At 38.8% G+C, this 22,350-nt stretch overlaps 1 protein-coding gene and 1 pseudogene across 2 annotated transcripts; both read left to right on the top strand.

Annotated features, from left to right (window-relative positions):
• The first annotated feature begins 221 nt into the window (after positions 1-221).
• Positions 222-5,225, top strand: LOC137732272 (electron transfer flavoprotein subunit beta, mitochondrial-like; annotated as a pseudogene).
• Positions 5,226-18,720: 13,495 nt separating this feature from the next.
• On the top strand, positions 18,721-21,650 carry LOC137731729 (transcription factor bHLH104-like). 2 transcript variants are annotated; one of them, XR_011068284.1, is made up of 5 exons: positions 18,721-18,933; positions 19,056-19,133; positions 19,279-19,441; positions 20,500-20,901; positions 21,340-21,650. XR_011068284.1 is itself a non-coding variant. In XM_068470921.1 (4 exons), the coding sequence occupies exons 1-4, from the start codon at positions 18,764-18,766 to the stop codon at positions 20,755-20,757; spliced, it is 669 nt and encodes a 222-aa protein (XP_068327022.1). In that variant the 5' UTR covers positions 18,721-18,763; the 3' UTR covers positions 20,758-20,961. The 2 variants fall into 2 exon arrangements, 1 of the variants encoding a protein (XP_068327022.1); XM_068470921.1 differs by lacking the exon at positions 21,340-21,650 and having other exon boundaries at positions 20,500-20,961.
• Positions 21,651-22,350: the final 700 nt, after the last annotated feature.

Genomic DNA, 22,350 nt, shown 5'->3' with positions numbered 1-22,350 from the left:
ATTGCCATTACCATCTCAATGCCACTCCCACCGGATACCATGAAGATGATGGTGCCATTAAAGCGCGTCAACGACTACGCCGTCAAAATCCGATCAAACCAGACAAGCCAAGCCAAGCCAAGCCATTCCAAATCCAGTTCTTGTTTCGTTTCAGAATCATGTAATTCTAATCCAACAGTTTCAATACTTCCATTCCACAGAGCAGCGTGGAGACCCAGAACGTGAAGATGTCGATGAACCCCTTCTGCGAGATTGCTGTGGAAGAGGCCCTCTGGATTAAAGAATCCGGGGCGGCGTCGGAGGTGGTGGCCATCTCCATGGGACTAAAACAGTGCGTAGATACGCTCAGGACATGACTGGCTATGGGCGCCGATAGGGGGATTCATGTGGAGATTGATGGCCCTCTCTACCCCTTATCCATTGCTAAGCTTCTGAGACCTTTCGTGAAGGTTGAGAAGCCTGGGCTTCTTATCCTAGGCAAACAGGTTAAATGTAAATTTCTTTTAGTTTTTAATGAGTTTAAAGATTTGGGTTTTGTGTGGGAGAACGTCGTGCTCCTTTGCATCCAAGTTGGAATCCCCATTCCCGTAGTCTAGATTAGATTAATTAGAATATTGCTCGAAAAATTAAAAGAGATATTGGGTTTTGTGGCTTTGCATTGTTGGTATTGGTTTGAAGAAGTGAAAATTTGATCTTTTATGCATAAGTGAATGCTTGTGTAGGCTATCGATGATGATTGCAATCAAACCGGGCAAATGGTGGCAGGGCTGCTGAACTGGCCTCAGGGGACGTTTGCTTCAAAGGTTAGTTTTTTTATCTCTTCATTCATTCAGCTAGAGAAGAAATGTACTTGCTTTGATTTTGTATACTTTGGTTTCACGCTTCCTTGATTTTCTTTTGTTTGACATAATTAAACTATTGAGGAATATATTAAGGTTTCAAATGTAGATTTTGTTTTGGGGGCTTTTAATCGATTAATAGAAAATTCAATCTGTTTAGACTCTGAGTTAATAGTTGGTTGATATGAGTTTGTTGATGCTACATATTATCGGTTTCTAATTTGCCTTTTGTTCTTAAGGGTGAGCAAAGGTTTTGTTTTGCAATCCATTAAATTGTAGTTGGTGAGAAGCTCCACCCCATTTCTTAGTTTCATAGTTTAGTATCATGCAGCAGAGAGACTTCTGAAGAAGTTAATACCCTCAAAAGTTGAGGTTAGGGAGGTGTTGGTCTCTCTATGCTTTCCAAATACATATGTTCTATAGATATCCCAATTGACCAGGATACGTATGGCTTCTGAGGGTCCTTATCGTATGGGCAATAACAAGTGGATATTCTGTTTTGCAAAACATTTTTGCGTTGGTCAAGGTGAGTGTTAAAAGCATAGCAGGAGTGCCACAAGGCCAAATTGCAGATAAAAGGTTCTAAAAGTGAAACAAGATTGTAAAGAACGTTAGCTAAGGTGGCAAGAGTATAGTTAGAGGCATATATACTGATGTTGTCACATGTTATTCATCTTGAGTCTTGACAATCTGAGGATGTAGTTTCTCTCACTCAATATGCTTATTTCAAATTTCTTTCCTTCTAGGCTAGTCTTTGATTAAATTCACTAAGGTTTGACGACATATTGGATCAGAGACTCTCAGTGTTTGAAGTACTGGGTGATGGGGGATCTGTTTTTACTAAAATCTATTTCTTCTATCCTTCATCTTTAAATCCCTGGTATTCCTAAATTGCATTTCTTTTCTTAAGGAATAAAGGCTTATTTTTTCTTTCTCTTTACTCTATCTTAAAAATATTATTTTTTTAACCCAAACAAAGTTATCCTCCTTCTGTTGTATAAAAGAGATTGTTCTTCTTATAATTTCGTATTCCTGAGAATGTTTGTCCCTTTAAAGTGTATCCATGTATACTATTGTACATGCTTTGTAAAAATCTCCGTGTTTGTCTTTACTGTTACTTATTTGCACGTGTTAAACTGTCTCTTCGACTTCACATTTAGTTTAGCGAAAAATGAGATGTATTGGTAGTATTTTGTGCTATTCTGATTTTCATACATTATGAATTTATTCCTTTGACTGAATGTTTCCAGTAGGTTGTGCTGGATAAGCAGAAGCAGGTAGTGACAGTGGACCGAGAGGTGGATGGTGGTCTCGAGACTCTGTGTCTAGATTTTCCAGCAGTGATCATGTAAGTATAAGATCTTCTTGCATATTCCCGTGTGGACACCTAGGACTTTTAGATGAATCTCTTTTTGCCTTCACTTGAATTTTGCCGTATGTTTAGGGAATGGGAACATAAATTTATTTACTTTGATAGGACCAATTAGGAAATTGAAACAGCTTTCAAACTTCATTAACCCAACTTATTTACTTTATTAAAAAAAACTTCCAAATTATTTTCTGAATTGAGGAGTAGTTCAATTTGAAGTTAGCGTTCGTGATTTCTATTATAAATAAATGACCATATCGTTTTTTTTCTTTGTATTTAACTGGAGAAACAGTTGCCACTTCCACAGCGTTTTAAATTTCAAAAATACTAATGGGCAATCATGTCTTTACATATCTAAGTAGTCCTATTTTCTCAATTATCCTTTAGAAGTTAACAAGCATCCACCTTTCTGTGTGTGGTTCTATGCTGAAATTGAATAATGTCTAAGTATGAAGAGATAGTCACGCTTCATCTCTCAGTCTCTGTTCTTCCTTCCTCCAAACCACACCCCCCCCCCCCCCCCCTTCTCTCTCTCTCTCTCTCTCTCTCTCTCTCGGGGGCCAACCAAAAAAAAAAAAAACAAAAAAACAAAAAACTCTTTACACAAATTATCACATGATATTTAGACCAGTTAGCTTTTCAAAATAATATAATCTTTACACAAGTTAGATCAAACAGCTTCAATAGGTAAGATTATATATTTTATATGTGCAATTCTGTTTCATTCAATTTTTCGCAATAAAGTTTATTGGGAAGATATGAAAGACAGGTTTTAGAGTTGTCAGTATCCTTGATTATCGAAAACCAGAAAGAAACTAAAAAGATGAAAAGTCCTTTTGTTGAACTGTGCAATGTCTCCTTTTCACCTCAAACTTTCCTTAGTCTGCCCCCTTAGGGCCTTCATAAATTCAATTCTTCGTCCCCCTTGTTGTGGAGTAATTTTTCAAGGAGCCGGGAACTCCACATAAGCATTGATAGCTGCTGGTGGGAGAGTTCTCTATCCTCACCCATATGCCAGAATAGTTGAAAGGCTACACTACTGTTCAGCAGAAGATGGACGGGCTGTGCCATTCTCAAACCATTTAGCTAGGGGCGTCACAGCTGCACCGTGCTTATTTATTCACACAGAGGATTATGTGGATGGAGAAATATGATCAAATTGATAGAGTTGAACGGTTCAGACGTAAATTAGTTTTCCCCGTAACTTTGTTTAGTTATGACATTTCCACTCACGTAGATACCAGAATGCAGTTTATTTACTTATTTATTTATTCTGGTTACGTCGCTGGCCTAAACGCAAAGTACTAGACTCAAATTAACTTGGGTCTGGTAATGCCAATCCAATCATCATGAAGATTACCCACGCTACTGGTATAACCCAACTTAACTAATAAATATGCAGCGAAAATTTCTTTTCAACGAACAACCGCCTATGGACAAACAATTGAACCCAGTGATGATACCAATCAAAGGATAATAGTTAAATCAACAGCTTGAAATATCTCACTGGAACAGTTTGAACTAATGTTAGCCTTAAAACCCACCAGCCAACCACCATTGTAATCCTGGATTTGTCCTTCAGCACCTAGAACCATCGGCCCCTTACTTAGCCTAGGACAGTCCACATTCAGCTTCAAGTAACCCTAAGGGAAGGGGCTTCCCAAGCCAATAAAGCTTGGGCACGTAAAGGTCTGCAAATAAGGACCTGGTTAGCCTTGAACCAGTCCAAGGGTACAGTTGCCTGTTCTTTAGGAATTCGACAATTAAATGATATGGATCATATTGCGTCTTGAGAGATGAATGAGTGTCAAAATGACAAAATTTTGATGATATTTTAAGTACACTTGTGACCTTGTGATGGAAATATATTTTGAAGGTTTCAACTTTATTATTTCATATTAGAATATTTGAGATATCAATTAGAGTAATGGACTGAAATCCAGCGAAAACATCAGCACATACATCACGATAGATGCTTGTCTAAACCTGATTTTCTGGTGGAAGATGTAGACTAACACTTGTTTCTGTGACCGTCTTGCAGCACTGATTTGAGGTTAAACCAACCGAGGTATGCAACAATCCCAAGCATAATGAAAGCGAAATCGAAGGTCATAACGAAGTACACTCCACAGGATCTGAATGTGGAAATCAAATCCGATTTAGAACAGGTTCAAGTTGCTGAACCTCCCACGAGAAAAGCAGGGGTCCTCGTTTCTTCTGTGGACGTGCTAATTGACAAGCTTAAGAATGAAGCCCATGTCATTTAATTTTTCTGTCAGTACTTGGCTTCAAACTTTGCGCTGATCAAGCTACTGCTTCAGACTAAAGGTAAGCGCCATTGTATGGGAATTCAAAGATTGACAAGTTTCAACTGTGATAGTGATCACCCGTTTAATAATGTATTTATTTATTTTTTATAATTTTAATCCAAAGCTTAATAAGTTGTTAATCATCATACGACCTACCGAAAATGACTGCATTTGAGAGCATCTATACGTCTTTGCGGAGAATATACTTTGGAATTATATTTATATGTTCTTCAGGTGAGTCACTGTTGATAAAGAAATTAAAGATTTGTAGTGATGCTTTGTGCTGCTATCTGAAGAGCTTTATCTTTTGAATGGATGATGAAAGAAAATTGTGGAAGACGTAAATTGCAGATTAACCAATCATTTGACAATTTAAATCGATATTTTACTAGGTTGTGCTTTGAGATGGGTTATTCTTGATCCATTGTGATCTTTTAGCACGTTATGTTTCGAGAGTTGTTATTGCCACTCTGAAGAAGTCGTCATTTATTCTTGGAAGTGCGATTTCTATCTTTTGTTGTTATGAAAAGTGCATGGAGTGATTTTTGGAATGCTAAGAATCGTTAATTTTGATGTTTGATTCATGCGAGGGTAAAAATAATGATTTGACGTGGAGCTTGATGTTCAAGTAGTCGCCAACATTTCCTCTTACACTCGAGCTTGCAGTTCGAATTCCTTTTTCCCCGCTAGCTTCCTTTGCAAGGAAAAAACCCATTACATTTTTTTTTTTTTAATAAATAATTTGGAAGCGTTCTAGTAACAGCTGGTCATTTGATGTACACCCTGATAAAATTATCTTTTGATGAAAAGATGTCATGCCTTACGAGTTCACTCATATATATATATATATATATATATATATATTTATTGATGAAAGATGTCACGCCTTACGAGTTCATTCATATATATATATATAGCATTTTGTAAACTAAATTTTAGAATTTTTCGTACCAGAATCAATTTTTAAAATGTTCTCATTTTTATGTAAATATAAAGACTGATTGTGAGTCTCATTTTATATCGAATTTAAAAAAAAATTAGTTGTTTATTTTAAATTTGCATTCATAGATTTTCTAATAAAAAAATTAATTTAATTCGAACCGTTGAAGCATTTATTTTGAACTTAATTAGATATCTCAAATATTTTTAATTTGACGAATATTTTGCAAGAATACCTTAAAATAAACATTTTGTTGTAGGCCTAATTAACTAAGTGATCTAATGAATAAAGAAAGAGGGGGCCGTCGGCAACAAGAGAGAAAGAGAGATTTAATTCTCAGATGTGTTTTGTATCACCCCCTTATGCCTTTATTTATAGTAGTAAGAAGGGTAGAATCCTTACCCTTATAGGCTTACATCTCTTAATAGGTAATCAACTCCTAATAGGTAACTACAAAATACTTCTAGATATACTAGGATTTACACAATCACATTCATAATCCGATAGGACTGCAACAAACCCCCTTGAGTGTATAAATACTCAAACAAAATGTCGCATCACATCTTCAGCAAATGAGGTAGAACAGTTGATAAAGTTGTCGGCATAAAGGGTGAATGCGAGTCTCAAACACAAGTAAGTATGCATTGGTAGTAAAACTCACAAAACCTCACTATGGTAAGACCCAAGGCATAGGGAAAACCCATAAACTAAGGAGAAAAGTGAGAAGTATGCATAATGTTTAAAACAAACGTCAAAGAGGACGAAAGTAGTGAACTCAATGGGGTATGATCATACCAGGATGGGTGCCTCTTTAAAACCTTGTTAGGTAGCAAAAACCCAGTGGAAAAAATGCTCCTAATCGTAGGAAAAAGAGTACATTAAGATCAAGTGAGTATGCTTCAAGATACCCCCCCTGAGTTAGACATAACTTACAAATAAGACTACAAACGATTCAATTTAGATAATTTACGCATACCAATTCCTTGGACGAGCTCCTGAAAAGTAGACTTGGGCATTAACTTTGTGAAGAGGTCAGCCAGGTTGTCCTGGGAACGGATTTGCTTGACTTCAATGTTCTAATGCTATTGTTGCTGGTGAGGGTAAAAGAACTTCGACGCTATGTGCTTGGTGTTGTCTCCCTTGAAGTATCCCTTTTTTAACTGCTCGATACATGCTGCATTGTCTTCAAAGATCGTCATAGAAAGGTCAACGGCGGAAGTAAGACCACTAGTGCTTCGAATATGTTCCATAATTGTTCTCAGCCAAAAGCACTTTCGCGAGGCTTCATGCACAGGGTGAGAATCTCAGCATGGTTCGAAAAAGTCGCAACTAGCGTTTGCTTGGTAGACCTCCAAGATATAACGGTGTCTTAAACGGTAAATACATAACCTGTTTGAGAACGTACCCTATGTGGGTCAGACAGTTAACCAACATCTGCATAACCAACGAGGTGATCAACCCAAGGACCGAGGGGGGCATGACTCTTCTCGAGGATTAGTGGATATAGAACAAGCCCAAATCCGTCGTACCCTTGAGGTAGTGGAAAATGTCTTTAACACCATTCCAATGTCCGCGTGTAGGTGTGTTGCTGTGTAACAACTCGTTCCCAAATTTTACAGTTTTATAAATTTAAAGCGTGAATTTACGAAAATGCCACGTAAGATCCGTTGATTTTTGTTGACCACCTTTTCATGTCACGTAAGATCCGTTATCTTGACGTATCCTCATAGTACTCATCACTACGAACGCATGGGCGTAAACGAAGCGTAATTTAGAGTTATAACAAAGGAGTTATTAACGAACGAAGTCAAAGGCAAAATGGTCATTTGACCATAAATCTGGAAGGCTCCAGATTTTGTTAGAGCATCAATCTAGTGCCATGTGTGTGGCTGTGATGGAAAGGAAAGAAGAGAAATGAGAGAGATAAACGGATGGGAGAGAGGAAAAAAGAGAGAAAAGAGGGGAGTGTTGTCGAATTAGGAAAGAGGAGAGACAAGAGTCAAACAATCAGAAAGCAGAGAAAGGAGAGAAAGGAGAGAGTTGTGGGAACAGCCAATCGGACCCCCGACCCGTTTCCATGTCGCGACCCTGGTTGGCTAAGGTTTTCGACGGTTTTTCTAACAATCCAAGGCTCGTCACCACCTACACAAGACTCCACAACCCTCTTTCTTCAAGTTCCACCCTAAACCCGACAGTTTTTTGTCTCAATTTTGTAGGGATAGCATCGACGGCACCGTGGGGGAGATCGGCGAAAATCTGCCATTTTTTAAGGTGATTCTTTCGACCACCACCACCATTAGCCTTCTCTTGAGCTCAGGAACAAACCCCAAAAAATTTTGGAGGTGACGAAGTAGCAGAGAAGACGAATCAAAGATCACCTATTTTTGGGTTTCTAAGTGATCGAGGGTGATTTGAGGTGTTTTCCGGCCGAATTGGACTTCGGCCCAGGTATGAAAGTTGTTTCTCTCATTGAGATCTTCATTCCTATAAAATTTGGGAATTTTTGGAGTTGTTAAATTTTCCGACGAGTAGGGGCTACCAGCCGCTGTGTGTGGCGGCGGGTGGGGGAAATCTTAGGTCACTCCTTATGTTTCTCGACGTGCTGAATCCGAATCCAGTGTCCGTTTTCCCAAATTTAATCATTGTCGTAGAGTTTTACTAAATGGTCTCTGTGTGCAAATGCATCGACGGAAGTGATCTCGTTCACGCTAGTTTGAACGGCTCTCAGGCAATAAAATATCTATGAGTGGACCCTTTCATAACTTATATATTTTTATAAAATATTAGCCTAGCATGCATTGCATATTTTATGAATGGAGCATGATTTATAATATATTGCAGATTTTCATACTTATGATTTATTTAGATTGCTTTTATGAAATAATTATGATTTATTGTATTTATATATTACTAAAGGTTATGAATAATTGGGGTTTCGATTATAAAATTCTATGGTTTCACGTATATGTTTATTTTGGATTTATGATTATGGTTTATCATGGATTTATGAGACGAGGTTTAAGCTGTTGAGCTCCAATGTTTGATATGAGATTTTGAGATATGTTTTTGGTACTTACCTAATGGTTATCATATGGCACATCTGCACACCACGGGTATAAATGTTTATGGACATAGGACACAATTGTTAAGGATGAATGAGATATGATATATGATATACCTTTAGCTTCACTGCCGAAAGTAGTGTCAGACAGCTTTATTAGCCGCGGTTGGTGTCGGTGTGGACATGTGCTATTTTATATAGCTTCACCTTCGGGTGATGGACAGGTTATTCAGCTTCACCTTCGGGTGATGGACATGTTATACAGCTTCACCTTCGGGTGATGGACAGGTACTGCCTTCGGGCAACTATGATACCCCTAGTTGAGTACATCACGAATTCGATTTACAGATGTTTTACGAATGTCTTACATGGCATGCTAGGGTTTTTCATAAAACCTATATGTAGTATTATATATGTGTTTTCAAAATAGGGGGTTAGTATGTTTTGAAATAAATTGGTTTTCATATTATTAGTATTATTATAAATTATGGTCCACTCACATTTTTGGTTTTTGTGCCCCCTCAAGAGTTAGATTTGAGGCATTCGATTCAGGTGTCTTGGCACTTCGACATAGGTATCTTCAAGTCTTTTCAATGTGGGTATCATTCCCTTATTCATATCTTTCCTTAGTGATCCTTCCACATTATTCTTAGTTAGTTATATGCTCTGAACACGTTCCTACTTTGGCATAATTGTTTTAATGACACATCTTTTAGATATATGCATATCTAAAATGCCTTCGTCACCCTTGGGTGTCGGCCAGCACATGTCTACCCTAATATTTGGGGATATTGGGGTTGGGGCGTGTCATGTTGTATCTAACCAAAAGATTAACAACGAAGGAGATGTCGGGTCTAGCGTATTGAGCCAAATAAAGCACCAATTGCACTTAGGTATGGAACTTCAGGCTCCAAAATCTCTTCCTCATCCTCCTTCGAACGGAAGGGATCTCATTTAGCATCTAGAATCCGAACGACCATAGGTGTACTTGAAGGCTTCGCTTTATCCTCATTAAAACGACACAACACCTTATGGGTGTAGTTCGATTGATGTACTAGGATTTCATCCGACCAATGCTTGATCTTTAGGCCGAGATAATATCAAGTTTTCCCAAGATCTTTCATCTCAAATTTCGATTTCGAGTGTGTGGCAATTTCCTTAAGCTTTACAGGAGTTCCAAGAAGGTTCATGTCGTCGACATACATTGCAATGATCGAAAATTTGGAGTGTGACTTCTTAATGAACACACATGGCCATAGTTCGTTGTTCACAGAACCCTAACTTGTCAAATATTCACTCAGACGGTTATACCACATCCACTCGGATTGTTTCAATCTGTGGAGTGACCTCCTTAATCTAATCGAAAGAGTGTTCTGTAGTCTAGAACTATTTGAACTAGTCAATGGAAGTCATTCTGGAACTTTCATATACATATTCAGTTTTTCGAAAACTACCAAACTGATAAGGTAACAGAACATTATGATGTCCATTACGAGGGAATACGTCTCCTCGTAATCAATCCCAGGGTGCTGAAAGAAGTCTTGCACTACAAGGCGTGCTTTGTACCGCACTATTTCATTTTTCTCATTACGCTTCCACACAAAAACCCACTTGTAGCCTACTGGCTTCATATGTGGTAGGGTAGAAGCTCCTAGTCCAAACACCTTTTGTTTTGCGAGCAAATCGAGTTTGACCTGGATTGTTTGTTTCCAATTTGACCAATCCATTTTGCGTCGACATTCATCAATAGAGCATGGTTCAATGTCATCGCTTAGCATGATATCAGAAACAACAGTATACGCGAATGCATCATTCACTATCATCTCATTCTGATTCCAAACCTCATTCAATATTGCGTAATGGACCAAAATCTCATGATTCTCGGGAGCCCGGCATGTTTCATCTGAAGCATCACCGTAATATAGAATAACCTCATACGTTAGAACGAATGAGTTAGCAATGGTCGGATTCAGACTAGGTTCACTAGTTTGTGCCGTTCTCCTCTTCTGGGATTGTGAATCCTTTGAACTAGGAGGCCTGCCACACTTCAGGGTAGGAGTAGGTGATTGGCTAGCCGTCAGTGTACCTTGCCATGTGGGAGGTACGGCCGCCCTACCTTCTGGGACTGTTCAGTCTTCCAACGCGGTGTTACAGCGTACGATTGGTACGTTCATCCTTGCAGGTGCGTTTGTAGCGGGTATGTGTGATCTTATCACCTTTGCTAGATCAATAAAAGAATCTGGCATGCTTTGAGCAATGTTCTGAAGATCTAGAATGACTCACACTTCAGTTTCAGACTAAAGCATGTAGGGATCTAAATGAGACATAAATCTATGACAATTCGCGGCATTCTACAAAAACGTTAGTGATCTTATCTCCCCTTAACGACGGGAAGACTATCCCATTAAAGTGACAATCCGCAAAACGTGCGGTAAAGAGATCTCCTGTCAAAGGCTCTAAGTAGCAAAGGCTCTAAGTAGCAAATAATGGATGGCGAATCATAACTAACATAGATTCCCATTTTTCTCTGAGAACCCATTTTAATACTTAGTGGTAGTGTTATTGGCACATAAACTATGTACCCAAACACACGTAAATGCGAGACGTCAGGCTCGTATCCAGTAACCAACTGTAACGGTGAATGAGGTTGGGTAACGGTAGGCCTCAGGTGGACTAACATAGCTGCGTGCAATATTGCATAGCCCTAGGCAGATACCGGAAAATTGATTCTCATAACCAAAGTCCGAGCTATCGTTTGAAGGCACTTTATGAAAGCTTCTACTAGGCCGTTTTGGGTATGAACATGGAGTACATGATGTTCAACTTCAATCCTAACAGACATGTAATAATCAATAAAGGTTTGTGACGTAAACTCTTCAGCATTATCCAGTCGAATCGACTTGATCGGATAATCAGGGTGGCGAGCCCTAAGCTTAATCATTTGTGCTAGGAATTTCGCAAATGCAACATTACGTGTGGACAACAAGTGGACATGTGACCATTGTGTCGATGCATCAACCAATGCGATAAAGTATCTAAATGGTCCGCACGTTGGTTGGATAAGTATACATATATCCCCTTGAATCCTTTGAAGAAATTTAGGGGAGTCGTGAATAATCTTTGTAAGTGAGGGTTGAATGTTCAACTGCCCCAAGGAACATGCTTTGCAAAGCGGATGGCCAAGATAAGATTTCAAGTGATGTTTATGAGATGCTTTGAGGATACGGCGCATCATATTTCGTCCGGTGTGTCCCATTCGATCATGCCAAAGTAGCAAAGTGTCCTAGAACCCAGCACTAGGGCCAGCCATATGGTGTGTCTTTATGGCTCAAATGGTTGTTATGTATAACCCACTCGGGAGACGTTCTAGCTTCTCGTGAATATACTTTCGGCCATGTTCATAAGAAGTGATACAAAGAAATTCAGAACGATTCTCTTGAGTGGTTTCACCATGATATTGATTATCTCAAATGTCTCTAAAACTCAGCAGCATTCTTTCAGAACGGGGAGAATAGAGTGCCTATTTAATGGTTAATTCAGTACCATTGAACAACATTATACGGGCCTTTCTGTATCCTTCTATTAGGTTGGATGGGCCTGAGAAGGTTATCAGGGGTGCATTCTTAGGTACGAAGTTAGTAAAATAGTGTTTCTCACACAATATGGTGTGCGTAGTTGCACTATTAGCCATACAACTAACTTCCCTACTAGTCATACTTAGAAATAAAGTAAATGAATCAGTCACATGCATAAATATAATTCTATTCATTCAATTAATCAATATGAGAAATAATGTCCATAAAATAATATCCAAAGTTCAAAACAAACCAAACCAAACAAATAATTTCAAATACTTAGAAAAATTGTCCGAAAATTAAACCATAAACCTAGAAATTAGGGGGGGGGGGGTTCGGCCACTTCCTAGTTAGTTCGGCCACTAGGGGTTAAACACCCTAAAAACATGTCTACAATTTATTCTTCCATAGGAGCAGATGCCTCTAGAAAATCTAAAACCTCCAAAGTTGTAGTAGCTGTTTCGGGGATTTCTACATGCGCAACTCATAACGGAAATGATACTTGGTAATGGCCTCAGGGGTAGCTCAGCATACGTGTAACAACCCGTCCTAATATTTATTTATGGATTTTTGGAACGAGGGCATTTTGGTGATTTTACCTTTGTGGGCTAGATATTTTCTTTTGGGTTTGCTTTTGGGCCTTATTTTATGTGCCTTGTGGGGCCACTTGCTTTTGGGTTGTCCATCAGCCCACTCTCATTTCCTCTTCTTTGGATCCGTGGTCTCTCTCCCTCCACGCAATCTCAAACCTCTACTTTTTCCTCACTTTCTCTCTCAAGTTCTCTCTGTGCTCTCTCCTCTCCCGCAACACCCACACCCCCACCACACTTACACATCGATGGCAACACCTACCAACCATAAAACCCTGAAGCTTTGGCCAGGGGGGAAGGGTTAGTGAAGTCAAACATGAAAATCAACTAGGGGGAGGTGTTTTCCCAGTTTTCCTGTGAGTCCAACGGTTTTCGAGCCAATTTTCGGCTAACTCCAGCCACGGTGAGGAACCAAAGGTACGATCTCATTCCTTATCTCTCAACCTTCATTTTGGCTTTTCTATCTTTGGAAATGGTTAAGGATCAGTGTTGATCGAAGCCTGGGAAGCTTCGATCTTCTTCCTTGTTGAAACCCGCTTGAAAACCGAGTCGACCAGACCTGGTAACCCTAAACCCAAACCCAAAAGCCCATTGTACCAGCCCAAGCATTTGGGCCAGGCTTTCAAACCTAAACCTAATATAACCTAGCCCTAAACCCTTTAACCCAAAAACTCAAACCTAGGCCTTTAGGCCAAGGAACCTTTGGCCGAGAACCTAGGCCCAGGCACAACATTGCAGCCCAAAACCCTCGGCCCAAGCTCAGGAACCAAGCCTAGACCCAATCGGATCCCAGAACCCAGGTCGCGCGTGAGTTGCACGTGGGCGCGTATGAAGGGCCACCTATGTCAGCGCATGGAGCACACGTGCCTCCCCCAAAGGTATTGTTTTCCGCCTCTGTCCATGGCGATGATCATGGCGGTGTCGGCGACTTTTTCAGCGACCCACCTAGGCACGTGGCTGCCGAGGCCTTCATCCCGTGGCGGTACGTAAGGGTGCGTACGGCGGCGCGTGGTGGTACCCGAGGTCCCTTCCTTATGTTTTTCGACGTCCTGAATCCATTTATGACGTCCGTTTTCCGAAATTCAATTGTTATGGTATAGTTTTTTTAATTGAACCTTTTATGTGCTTAGGTGCATTTATTATGGCGTTTCCGTCTTTGCTAGTTTGCGTGGCTCTTCGATGGTGAAGTATCTGTGAGTGGACCCCTTCTAAAATGCGTATTTTACTATTAGGAATGCATACAAAAAAAACATGATTTAATGGTTACGTTTTATGAAACATTTATGAGTAAATTTGATTTACACACTATGAGATATCATGCTTTATTAAGAATATTTTGGAATATCATACTTTATCGATTTTTACGTTCTTTGTAATATATGATGGATGACTATATATTATGAAGATGTTTTGAGATATGATGTTTGAGTTATTGAGCTCCGTTGAGATATATGTACTCAAGTTGGAAAATTTATATACAATGTTTTTGTGCTTATCTAGTGGTTATTGTTCTGCCTACGGGTGTATGTTCTGCCTATAGGCGTTTGTTCTGCTTATGGGCATATGTCCTGCCTTCAAGCGAGTATGATACCACTATTTAGCACACTATAATGATATATGTTTTATGAAAGGTTTTATGGCATGCTAGGGTTTTCGAAAAACCTATCACATATTATGCCATTAATTTTCATAAACTTTGGGGACTAGTACGTTGTGGAATAACTATGTTTGTACTACTTATATATCAATTTGGTCCACTCATATTTTGTTTTGTGCCCCCTCAGGACATATAATCAAGGCGTACAATCCCGGCGTCAAGGCACTTTTGCATTGGCATCTTCGAGTTCTCTTGGTGTAGGACCCATCATTTTGTTCATTCAATTTCATATTATTTCTTTTCTAGTGTCTTGAATTAATTGTATGCTATGAACACGTTCCTTATTTGCATATTAATTTAAATTTATAAGTCTTATTTATATTCATTGGTTCTCATGCATATTAGTATGGCTTTGCACCTTCGGGTGTCGGCCAGCACGTGCCTACCCTAGTGTTTGGAGTATATCAAGGTCGAACGTGTCAATATGCATGACCAATGATCTCTTGATCCACATCGGTAGCACATGTCCAGTTCAGTGGAATCTAATTGAATGGTAGCTTTTCCCTTATTCTTAAAGTTTAGGGCCTTCGGGGCTAGAGGTTGGCTATTCTGAGTTAAGTTTCCTCCCTTGGATGGCCCTCTGTTCGTTGGATCTTGGGCCCGTGGTGGGGCTTGCCGCCCTTTCCCATAGCCATGATGGAATCTCCATCAGTTATGGCTGCTAGAAGTTGTCACGTGCACTTCATGTGTGGTGTTGGAGTCGGTAGGTCGAGCTTGATGATTCTTCATCAAAAGCTGGTTCTGCTTTTCAGCAAGAAGTAGAATAGATATCAAATCCGAAAAATTGGTGAATTTCTGTGCCCTATATTGTTGTTGTAGGACAATATTGGTGGCATTGAAAGTCAAATAGGTCTTTTTAGAAGATCCTGTTCAGTTAAGTCCACGTTTCAGAACTTAAGCAGTGATCAGATTCTACAAACTTCAGAGTTGTATTCATTCACAGACTTAAAATCTTGGAAGCGTAAATGTTGCCAATCGTGTCTTGCTTCATACAAGAAGATATCTTTCTGATGATCAAAGTGATCCACCAGTGCGAGCCAGGAGGTACGGGGATCCTCCTCTACGAGGTACTCGATCTGTAATGCATCATGGATGTGTCTTTAGATGAAGATCATAGCAATAACTTTATGAGCTTCGTCGATTGGTTCCTCGATGGTAGCTCTAAGACTCTTTGCAGTAAGATGAAGCTTTACATCTTGAACCCACTTTAGGTAGTTTCTTCTGGAGACTTCCAGAACGGTGAAATCGAGCTTGTTCAAATTCGACATGTCCCTAAATAGAGGGTACAACAAAACGTGGCTAGTCATATGGAAATCCATAGACATACATTGTAGAACATTCGGGGTTCTATAAACATATATTGGTTTAATTTATGCATGAAAGCTATAGGTTTCATGTGGTAAATTTTGAATGCGAACTTTGGGTTTCAAAGGCGCTGAATTCGAAACTACAAGTTCCATTTAGTTATGAACGTTTTAGTTCATATATATAGGGGTACCTGCAAGAATATAAAATACAATATACAATAAAGTGTAGTGGATTTGTGTATTGCTTCAGGAACCCAAGTGTGAGTGCTTCAGGACTACAAAAGATAGTCAACGGCTTAAAGAGATGAAATAATTTATTGAATTGTTAAAGGCCAAAAAGAGAGCTTCAGGCCAATAATTTTGGATTAATTGTCAGATTAGTGAACTACTGGTCACTTTAATTAATTCAATAGATTGAGACCATTAAGGGTCGATCGTAGAAGAAAAAATAATTATAACATTCAAGTTAAAATGATTTAGAATGCCAAAAATTAGCATTGGGTTTGAAAAACCATAGCCTAAACATGGTGGGCATGGGTTCCGTGAATAGGGCAAGGCCCTATAAAGTTTAATAGGCTTGGGTGGCTGCTAGGAGCAGCCCTAATCATGGCTGCAGGCCATGGGTCCAGTTTGGTAAGCTCAGCCGTGAAGGCTAGCGTGTTGGGTTTGGGGCAGGCACACGGATCAAGGCCCAAAGGGCATGTAGGTGTGCAAAGAAACCCCAGTCACAGCTGGGTTTCAGTTGTGGGTCGTAGGGACAAACCCAGCCGCCTGGGCTAGCTTTTGGTTTCGCAGGTCGGGGCTAAGACAAAGCCTAGCAAGCATGCAAGCTTGTTGGTATGGGTCGAGACAAGGAACCAGTCTAGGAAGCCAAAAAGGCTGTTGTAGACGAGCTGAGGCTTCGGGCCCGTGTCAGGGACAGTCCCATCATGATTCTGTCATGTGGGTTGGGTTAGGTTTGGACTAGGGTTTTAGGCCCATGTATCAGGCAACCCAAGGTGTCGGAGACATCATCCCGAGATCTGTTGCCACCACTATTCTAAAAATCCCACTAGGCGCTAGTCACCTCCCCGATTAATGCCTAGGTGTTTGAAAATTAGGAAATGGCGCCTAGACCAGCTAAGGTGCCCACCTAGATCACCTAGGCACCCGTCTAGCCCGTCCAGACCCACTTATGCACCTGCCTAGGTTGTGACTCACTTAGATAGAAAATAGATAACTTTCATTATGTTCTAATACTTCATAATACATATGTCATTCTATTTTGTAGTTTATGATGAAATTATATATATTTTAAGTATAAACAGATATTTATTTACATGAAATATAATGGATTTACTTAAATCTGCCTAGTCCGCCTAGACCCCGCCTAACTGCTAAGCTCTAACCCATTGCCCGACTAGCGCCTAGCGTGTTTTAAAACCTTGGTCGCCACACGACTGGGCTTCAGGCCAACATGGTGGTGTTGCGAAAAATTACCCAATTTTGGTTTGTGTCTTATTTATTTATTTTGTTTTTTTTTTTTTTTTTCGAATTCTAGAGTTAAAACCCTAATTACTTCTAAATTAATTTTGATTCTTTTGACTGACAATTCCACATAGCATATATACGTAATGCATGAACAATTATATACATTGACAAAATATATGAACATATATACAATATATATAATTGGAAGAAAAATATAAATATAGGGGGGTTCATGCATTATGAGGAATGCTTTCATGCTTCAAGGTTTTTCAAATACTTTAATTTATTTTAGAAGAACCTGATTGGCAGAAAACGATTGAGAGCCTTTGAATTGGTAGAAGATAACCTCCTCCAACAATCCTTAAGTTCCTTAGCTTCTAGCAAGAGCGTGCTGATAACATGTTGTTGGCCTAATTAACTGAGCGATCTAAGGAATAGAGAGAGAGAGGGGGCCAGCGGCAACAACAGAGAAAGAGAAAGATTTAATTCTAAGGTATGTCTTGTATCACCCCCTTATGCCTTCATTTATAGTAGTAGGAAAAGTAAAATCCTAACTCTTATAAAATTACATCTTTTAATAGGTAACCACAAGATACTCGTAGATATATTGGGATTTACACATTTACATTCCTAATCTGATAGAATTGCAACACGTTTTAGATTGTTAAAGTACATTATGAACTATGTCAACAATCAATCTCTTTTAAAACAATGAAGATCCCTTTAGAGATGAGCCCAACTTTTTGTCACAAAATTGATTTTGTATGAATTTATAACACCAGTTGGCTTGCCAAGTAATATGACCGTCAAATACACTAATATGCTATCCACACATCCCATTTTACTTCTCACACACCCTTTGATAATTTATGTCTGTTGATCTTCTTCAATTCATTCGATTCGACGGTCGAAAATTCAAAAAGTGTGTGAAAAGTAAAATAGGGTGTTTGGATATCACACCCCATTTTCTAATTCTGGTCTTTTTATCTATAAAACAAAATTAAATAATTAAAAGAGTAAATTATAGTAATCGTTTTCCAAATTTAATCAAATTGGAGCAATGATTCCTCAACTAAAAATCCATTACCATTGGTCTCTCAATTGATCAAAATGTGTAGCTATGATCATTTTCGTCAACTTCGTAAGAATTCTGTCAAAATAATTTATGTTGGAAGGACCATTGCTACAATTGAGATCCCTCAACTCATCAAAACGTGTAGCTATGGTTTTTTTCGTCAACTTATTCAAAATTTTGTCAAAATGAGTTATGTTGAATGGATCATTGCTACAATTGGGTTAAAGTTGAGGGATAATTACTCCAATTAAGTTAAAGTTGATGACTCATTTCTCCAGTTGGATTAAAATTAAGAGAACAATGGTAATGAATTTTTAGTTAAAGTATCATAGCTGCACGTTTTGATGAGTTGAAGAATCAATGATAATAGATTTTTAGTTGATGGACTATTGCTCTAATTGGTTAAAAACAAAATCAATTAAATACAATTAAATAATAAACAACATGCTAAATTTGTTTTTTGTATGCTTATTTCGTAAAAATAAATTTAAATTTAAATTTACATCGAGCTAAGTCCTGAGAATCATATTCATATAATAGAAGAGGACTCAGTCTCTCTTTGCAATCTCTAATGGAGGAATGGATAGATTATCTTGATTACATCGACGAAACCCAACCCACCGATTTCCTCTGGCCCAACCGTACTCCTTTCGGCGATTTCGAATTCTCCGCCCTCGATGTTCCTGCTGCCGCCGCTTCATCAGCCTCACAGTTACAGGAAAAAGAGTGCCTCCGCAAGAGGTATTTCCTCCTCTTCCGCTTTCCATGAAATCTTCAGAAATGTAAATGCGTTCTTAGTCACGAAAGCTCCAAACTTTTTGTCACGGAATTGATTGTTTGATTGATGGTGTTTTGGTAATAAGGGGACGACCGGATTCGTGCTCTGGATCAGGGGCAAAAGCTTGCCGTGAGAAATTGAGGAGGGAGAGATTGAATGACAGGCATGTATAAAATCTCAATTATTTTATTTTATTTTATTTTTTTACAAATTTGAAGAAATGGGTTGTTTTGTAATGATGAAAAGAATGGTGAGTCTTTGTTTTCTTTGTGATTGAAAAGTATTGGTGTTTGATTAATATGTTGCAGGTTTGTGGAGTTGAACGGTGTTTTGGAGCCCAGGAGGCCGCCGAAGACGGACAAGGCTGCTATACTTGATGATGCCATAAGGGTTTTGAACCAGCTGAGAGCTGAAGCTCAGGAGCTCACAGAAACAAATCAAAAGTTACTTGAAGAAGTTAAAAGTTTAAAGGTTCGATATACATCATTTACTTGAAGTTTTTGTTTTTATTCTTTTATGGTTTTGTTACGAGTGTTATGAGATTTGGCTTAAGGTTATCTTTAAATCAGCCAACTATTGTGTTGGAGAAGACCGATAACACTGATTTTAAGAGCAGTATTCTGTTCGTTTCAGCTAATTCTTTCGAACCATTTCTCCAGTCTAGTATTTCAAACTTCTGCGGTTATTGCTTGTGATGATCTGAAATGAACAGAATACTCCTATAGAGGATCTTAAAGCCGTGATAGGGCGTTTATGATCGATGTAATGCTTTTTTTGTTTCCATGTGGTTGGGGCTAACCTCGGGTAAAGTTTCAAATGTCCTCCTTGCTTTCTTTATACCTGGGTCAAGCTCCTCTGATGGAGATAATATCATACAATTCGTCTAATTTTACAATAGACTTGATTTGTGGCATCTGTAAGGTGAGCCTACAAGGATTCATTCTCCAAAACAATAGTCCATTACTATGATCATTTGCAATTATAACTATTAAGAATAGGGAATTGATATTCACACACTTGTTTTCTTGTTTTACATGCCCCTGTTGGTTTTGTCCGTTGATTCTCCTTTGATTTATCCAATCCAAAGGCTAGAACTATACATGGGTGTGTACGGGGAGAAAAAGGGTGTGCGAAAATCACTTCCTTTCATAATATCCCTTGCTCAGATGTTATATCATTAATTTATCTGCCCTGTTGGTACCGGATATAATCTGTTGTGTTACTGCTTGCTGATTTTTAGATCAGTTTCTTCCCACTTTGAAACACGTAAATTCCCAGTGTGTTAGATCCTATTTATGTATCTTGTAAGCCAGTGTCCATCCTTTGTAACATTATGTTAGGTTCTTTCTTGGAGTTAGAACTTCTACCCCATTTACGATGGACTGGTTTCCAATCTGTTTCAGTTAAGCAGAGGTATTACTATTAACTTAAGGGTGCATTTGGATGCAAGGATTTAAGAAAATTATTTAAGAATCATTACGATAGAGCTTTTGAGTACTCACTTAGTTGACTGTTCTTGCATATTACAGGCAGAGAAGAACGAATTTCGTGAAGAGAAACTTGTACTGAAAGAAGATAAAGAACGGCTGGAGCAGCAGTTGAAAGGTATGGCAATTTCACCTTCTGGGTTTGTTCCAACCCACCCAGCGGTACCAGCTGCATATCATCCTGGGGCAAACAAGATGGCAGTCTATCCTAGCTATAGTCTGGTCCCGATGTGGCACTATTTGCCTCCATCGGCCCGTGATACATCTTGTGACCATGAACTTAGGCCCCCCGCTGCTTAGATTTTTAATAAAGCACTTGGATAATTTTAGATGCCTTCATTTACATTTCTGACCATTTTATTGATTGTTGAGAATATGTCGGCGCTGTTTCAATTGCCTGACTTTATTTTGGCTGGTGGCACTTGTGTGGCAGAATTGTTAAATGTAAGCTTGAAGGCTCTCATTTTCGGAATAAAACAGTTGGTAAATGTCCAGTATTTAGCATATGTTGCATTTACTTGTTTATACCCCAACCTTTTTCAAGAGCATATCTGATAGCACTGGTTCTTGGCAACATATACACTGAATTTTTTTCCTTCCTAACATTTTTCTTTTCTATCTGTCTCTTGTGAATTTCTTATTAAATGCGTTGTGCAATACTGAAGTTGATGGAATTTGAGCTCTTGCCGGACAAACAAATGCATCAAGCAAAACTATTTTTAATGGAACTTTTCTTGCTCCCATGTCTGCTCATACAAACTGTTCTTGTCACCTTCATCTTCTTCTTCGGTCTTCTTCTTCTTCGGTTTACTGGCTTTGAATTTCGATTTGTGATTTCTGTCTCGATGGATTTCAATCTAATCTTTATGGTTCACCATGCAGCACATTTGTATGTCATCATCATTGTGCTCTTCAAGTCGTATAAACCAGTGATCACAGTAACTGCCCCTACTATGCTGCGCAAACCACGCATGAAAGTTTATTACATCCAAACAACTACCTCCCTCCCTCTTTCAAGTTAATCACATTCTGTGACAGGTGAAGTGTCAACTATTAATTAGACTCGATTAATAGTCTAGTAGTACTTCTCTTCTTGATGTTGGAAAAGTATGTTGATAAGCAATTATGCAAAACGAGGAAAGTCAATGTTGGGTTCAATGTCTTCTTTCATTCTTATTACTATCGCCGATTAGATTTAAAGTCATGACCTCCTCCAACAAAGTGAAGACTGTATGTTAACCAAACTGCCATTTGACATGTAAAATGCCGTAAATGAACTATAGATGCGTGCCCATAAATGCATTTCGTAGTGAGCAATGCAAACAAACCTCCCTGTATAAAGTCTCACTCTGAGGACAAAGCACGCTACAACAGCAAGCAGTATCGCTGAAAATGGATCAAACATGGCCACAAAAACTGGCCCTTTCTTTTCTGTGCACTGTTGAACGAAGATTAAAAGACCTGAGTACACTGCTCCTTGTCATACGCCTCCCCGCATTAGAAGAATCTTAATGATTCACTATTGTCTGACAACATTTCACATTCCTTAATTCTACTTACCAAATACTAAAAATAAAATGGTTATCAAACGTAATAAGTTTACATTTTCCGAAAATCCTGATGCTTACAGAATACAATATTGACCAGAGGTCAACAGTGAATCCAATTGTCCAAGCAGCTCGTCTATGCTCTATGCCCTATGCATACTGCAAAAGCAGTTGCTTGTGCTGCCCCTAGAAACTCATCCATGCAGTCAGTGATAGTTGCGCAGGATATCTTCTCAATGTGATTACCTACATTTTTCATTTTTATTTTTAATTATTTGCATACATATCAATTATAAAAAATTCATCTGTATTCTCTAATATGCAGGAATTCTACAATGTGGGTAAA

The sequence above is a fragment of the Pyrus communis genome, chromosome 4, assembly GCF_963583255.1.
Source record: "Pyrus communis chromosome 4, drPyrComm1.1, whole genome shotgun sequence".
Taxonomy (NCBI): domain Eukaryota; kingdom Viridiplantae; phylum Streptophyta; class Magnoliopsida; order Rosales; family Rosaceae; genus Pyrus; species Pyrus communis.
Note: the sequence above shows the minus strand (reverse complement) of the source record. Positions and strands in the feature narration are given on the sequence as shown.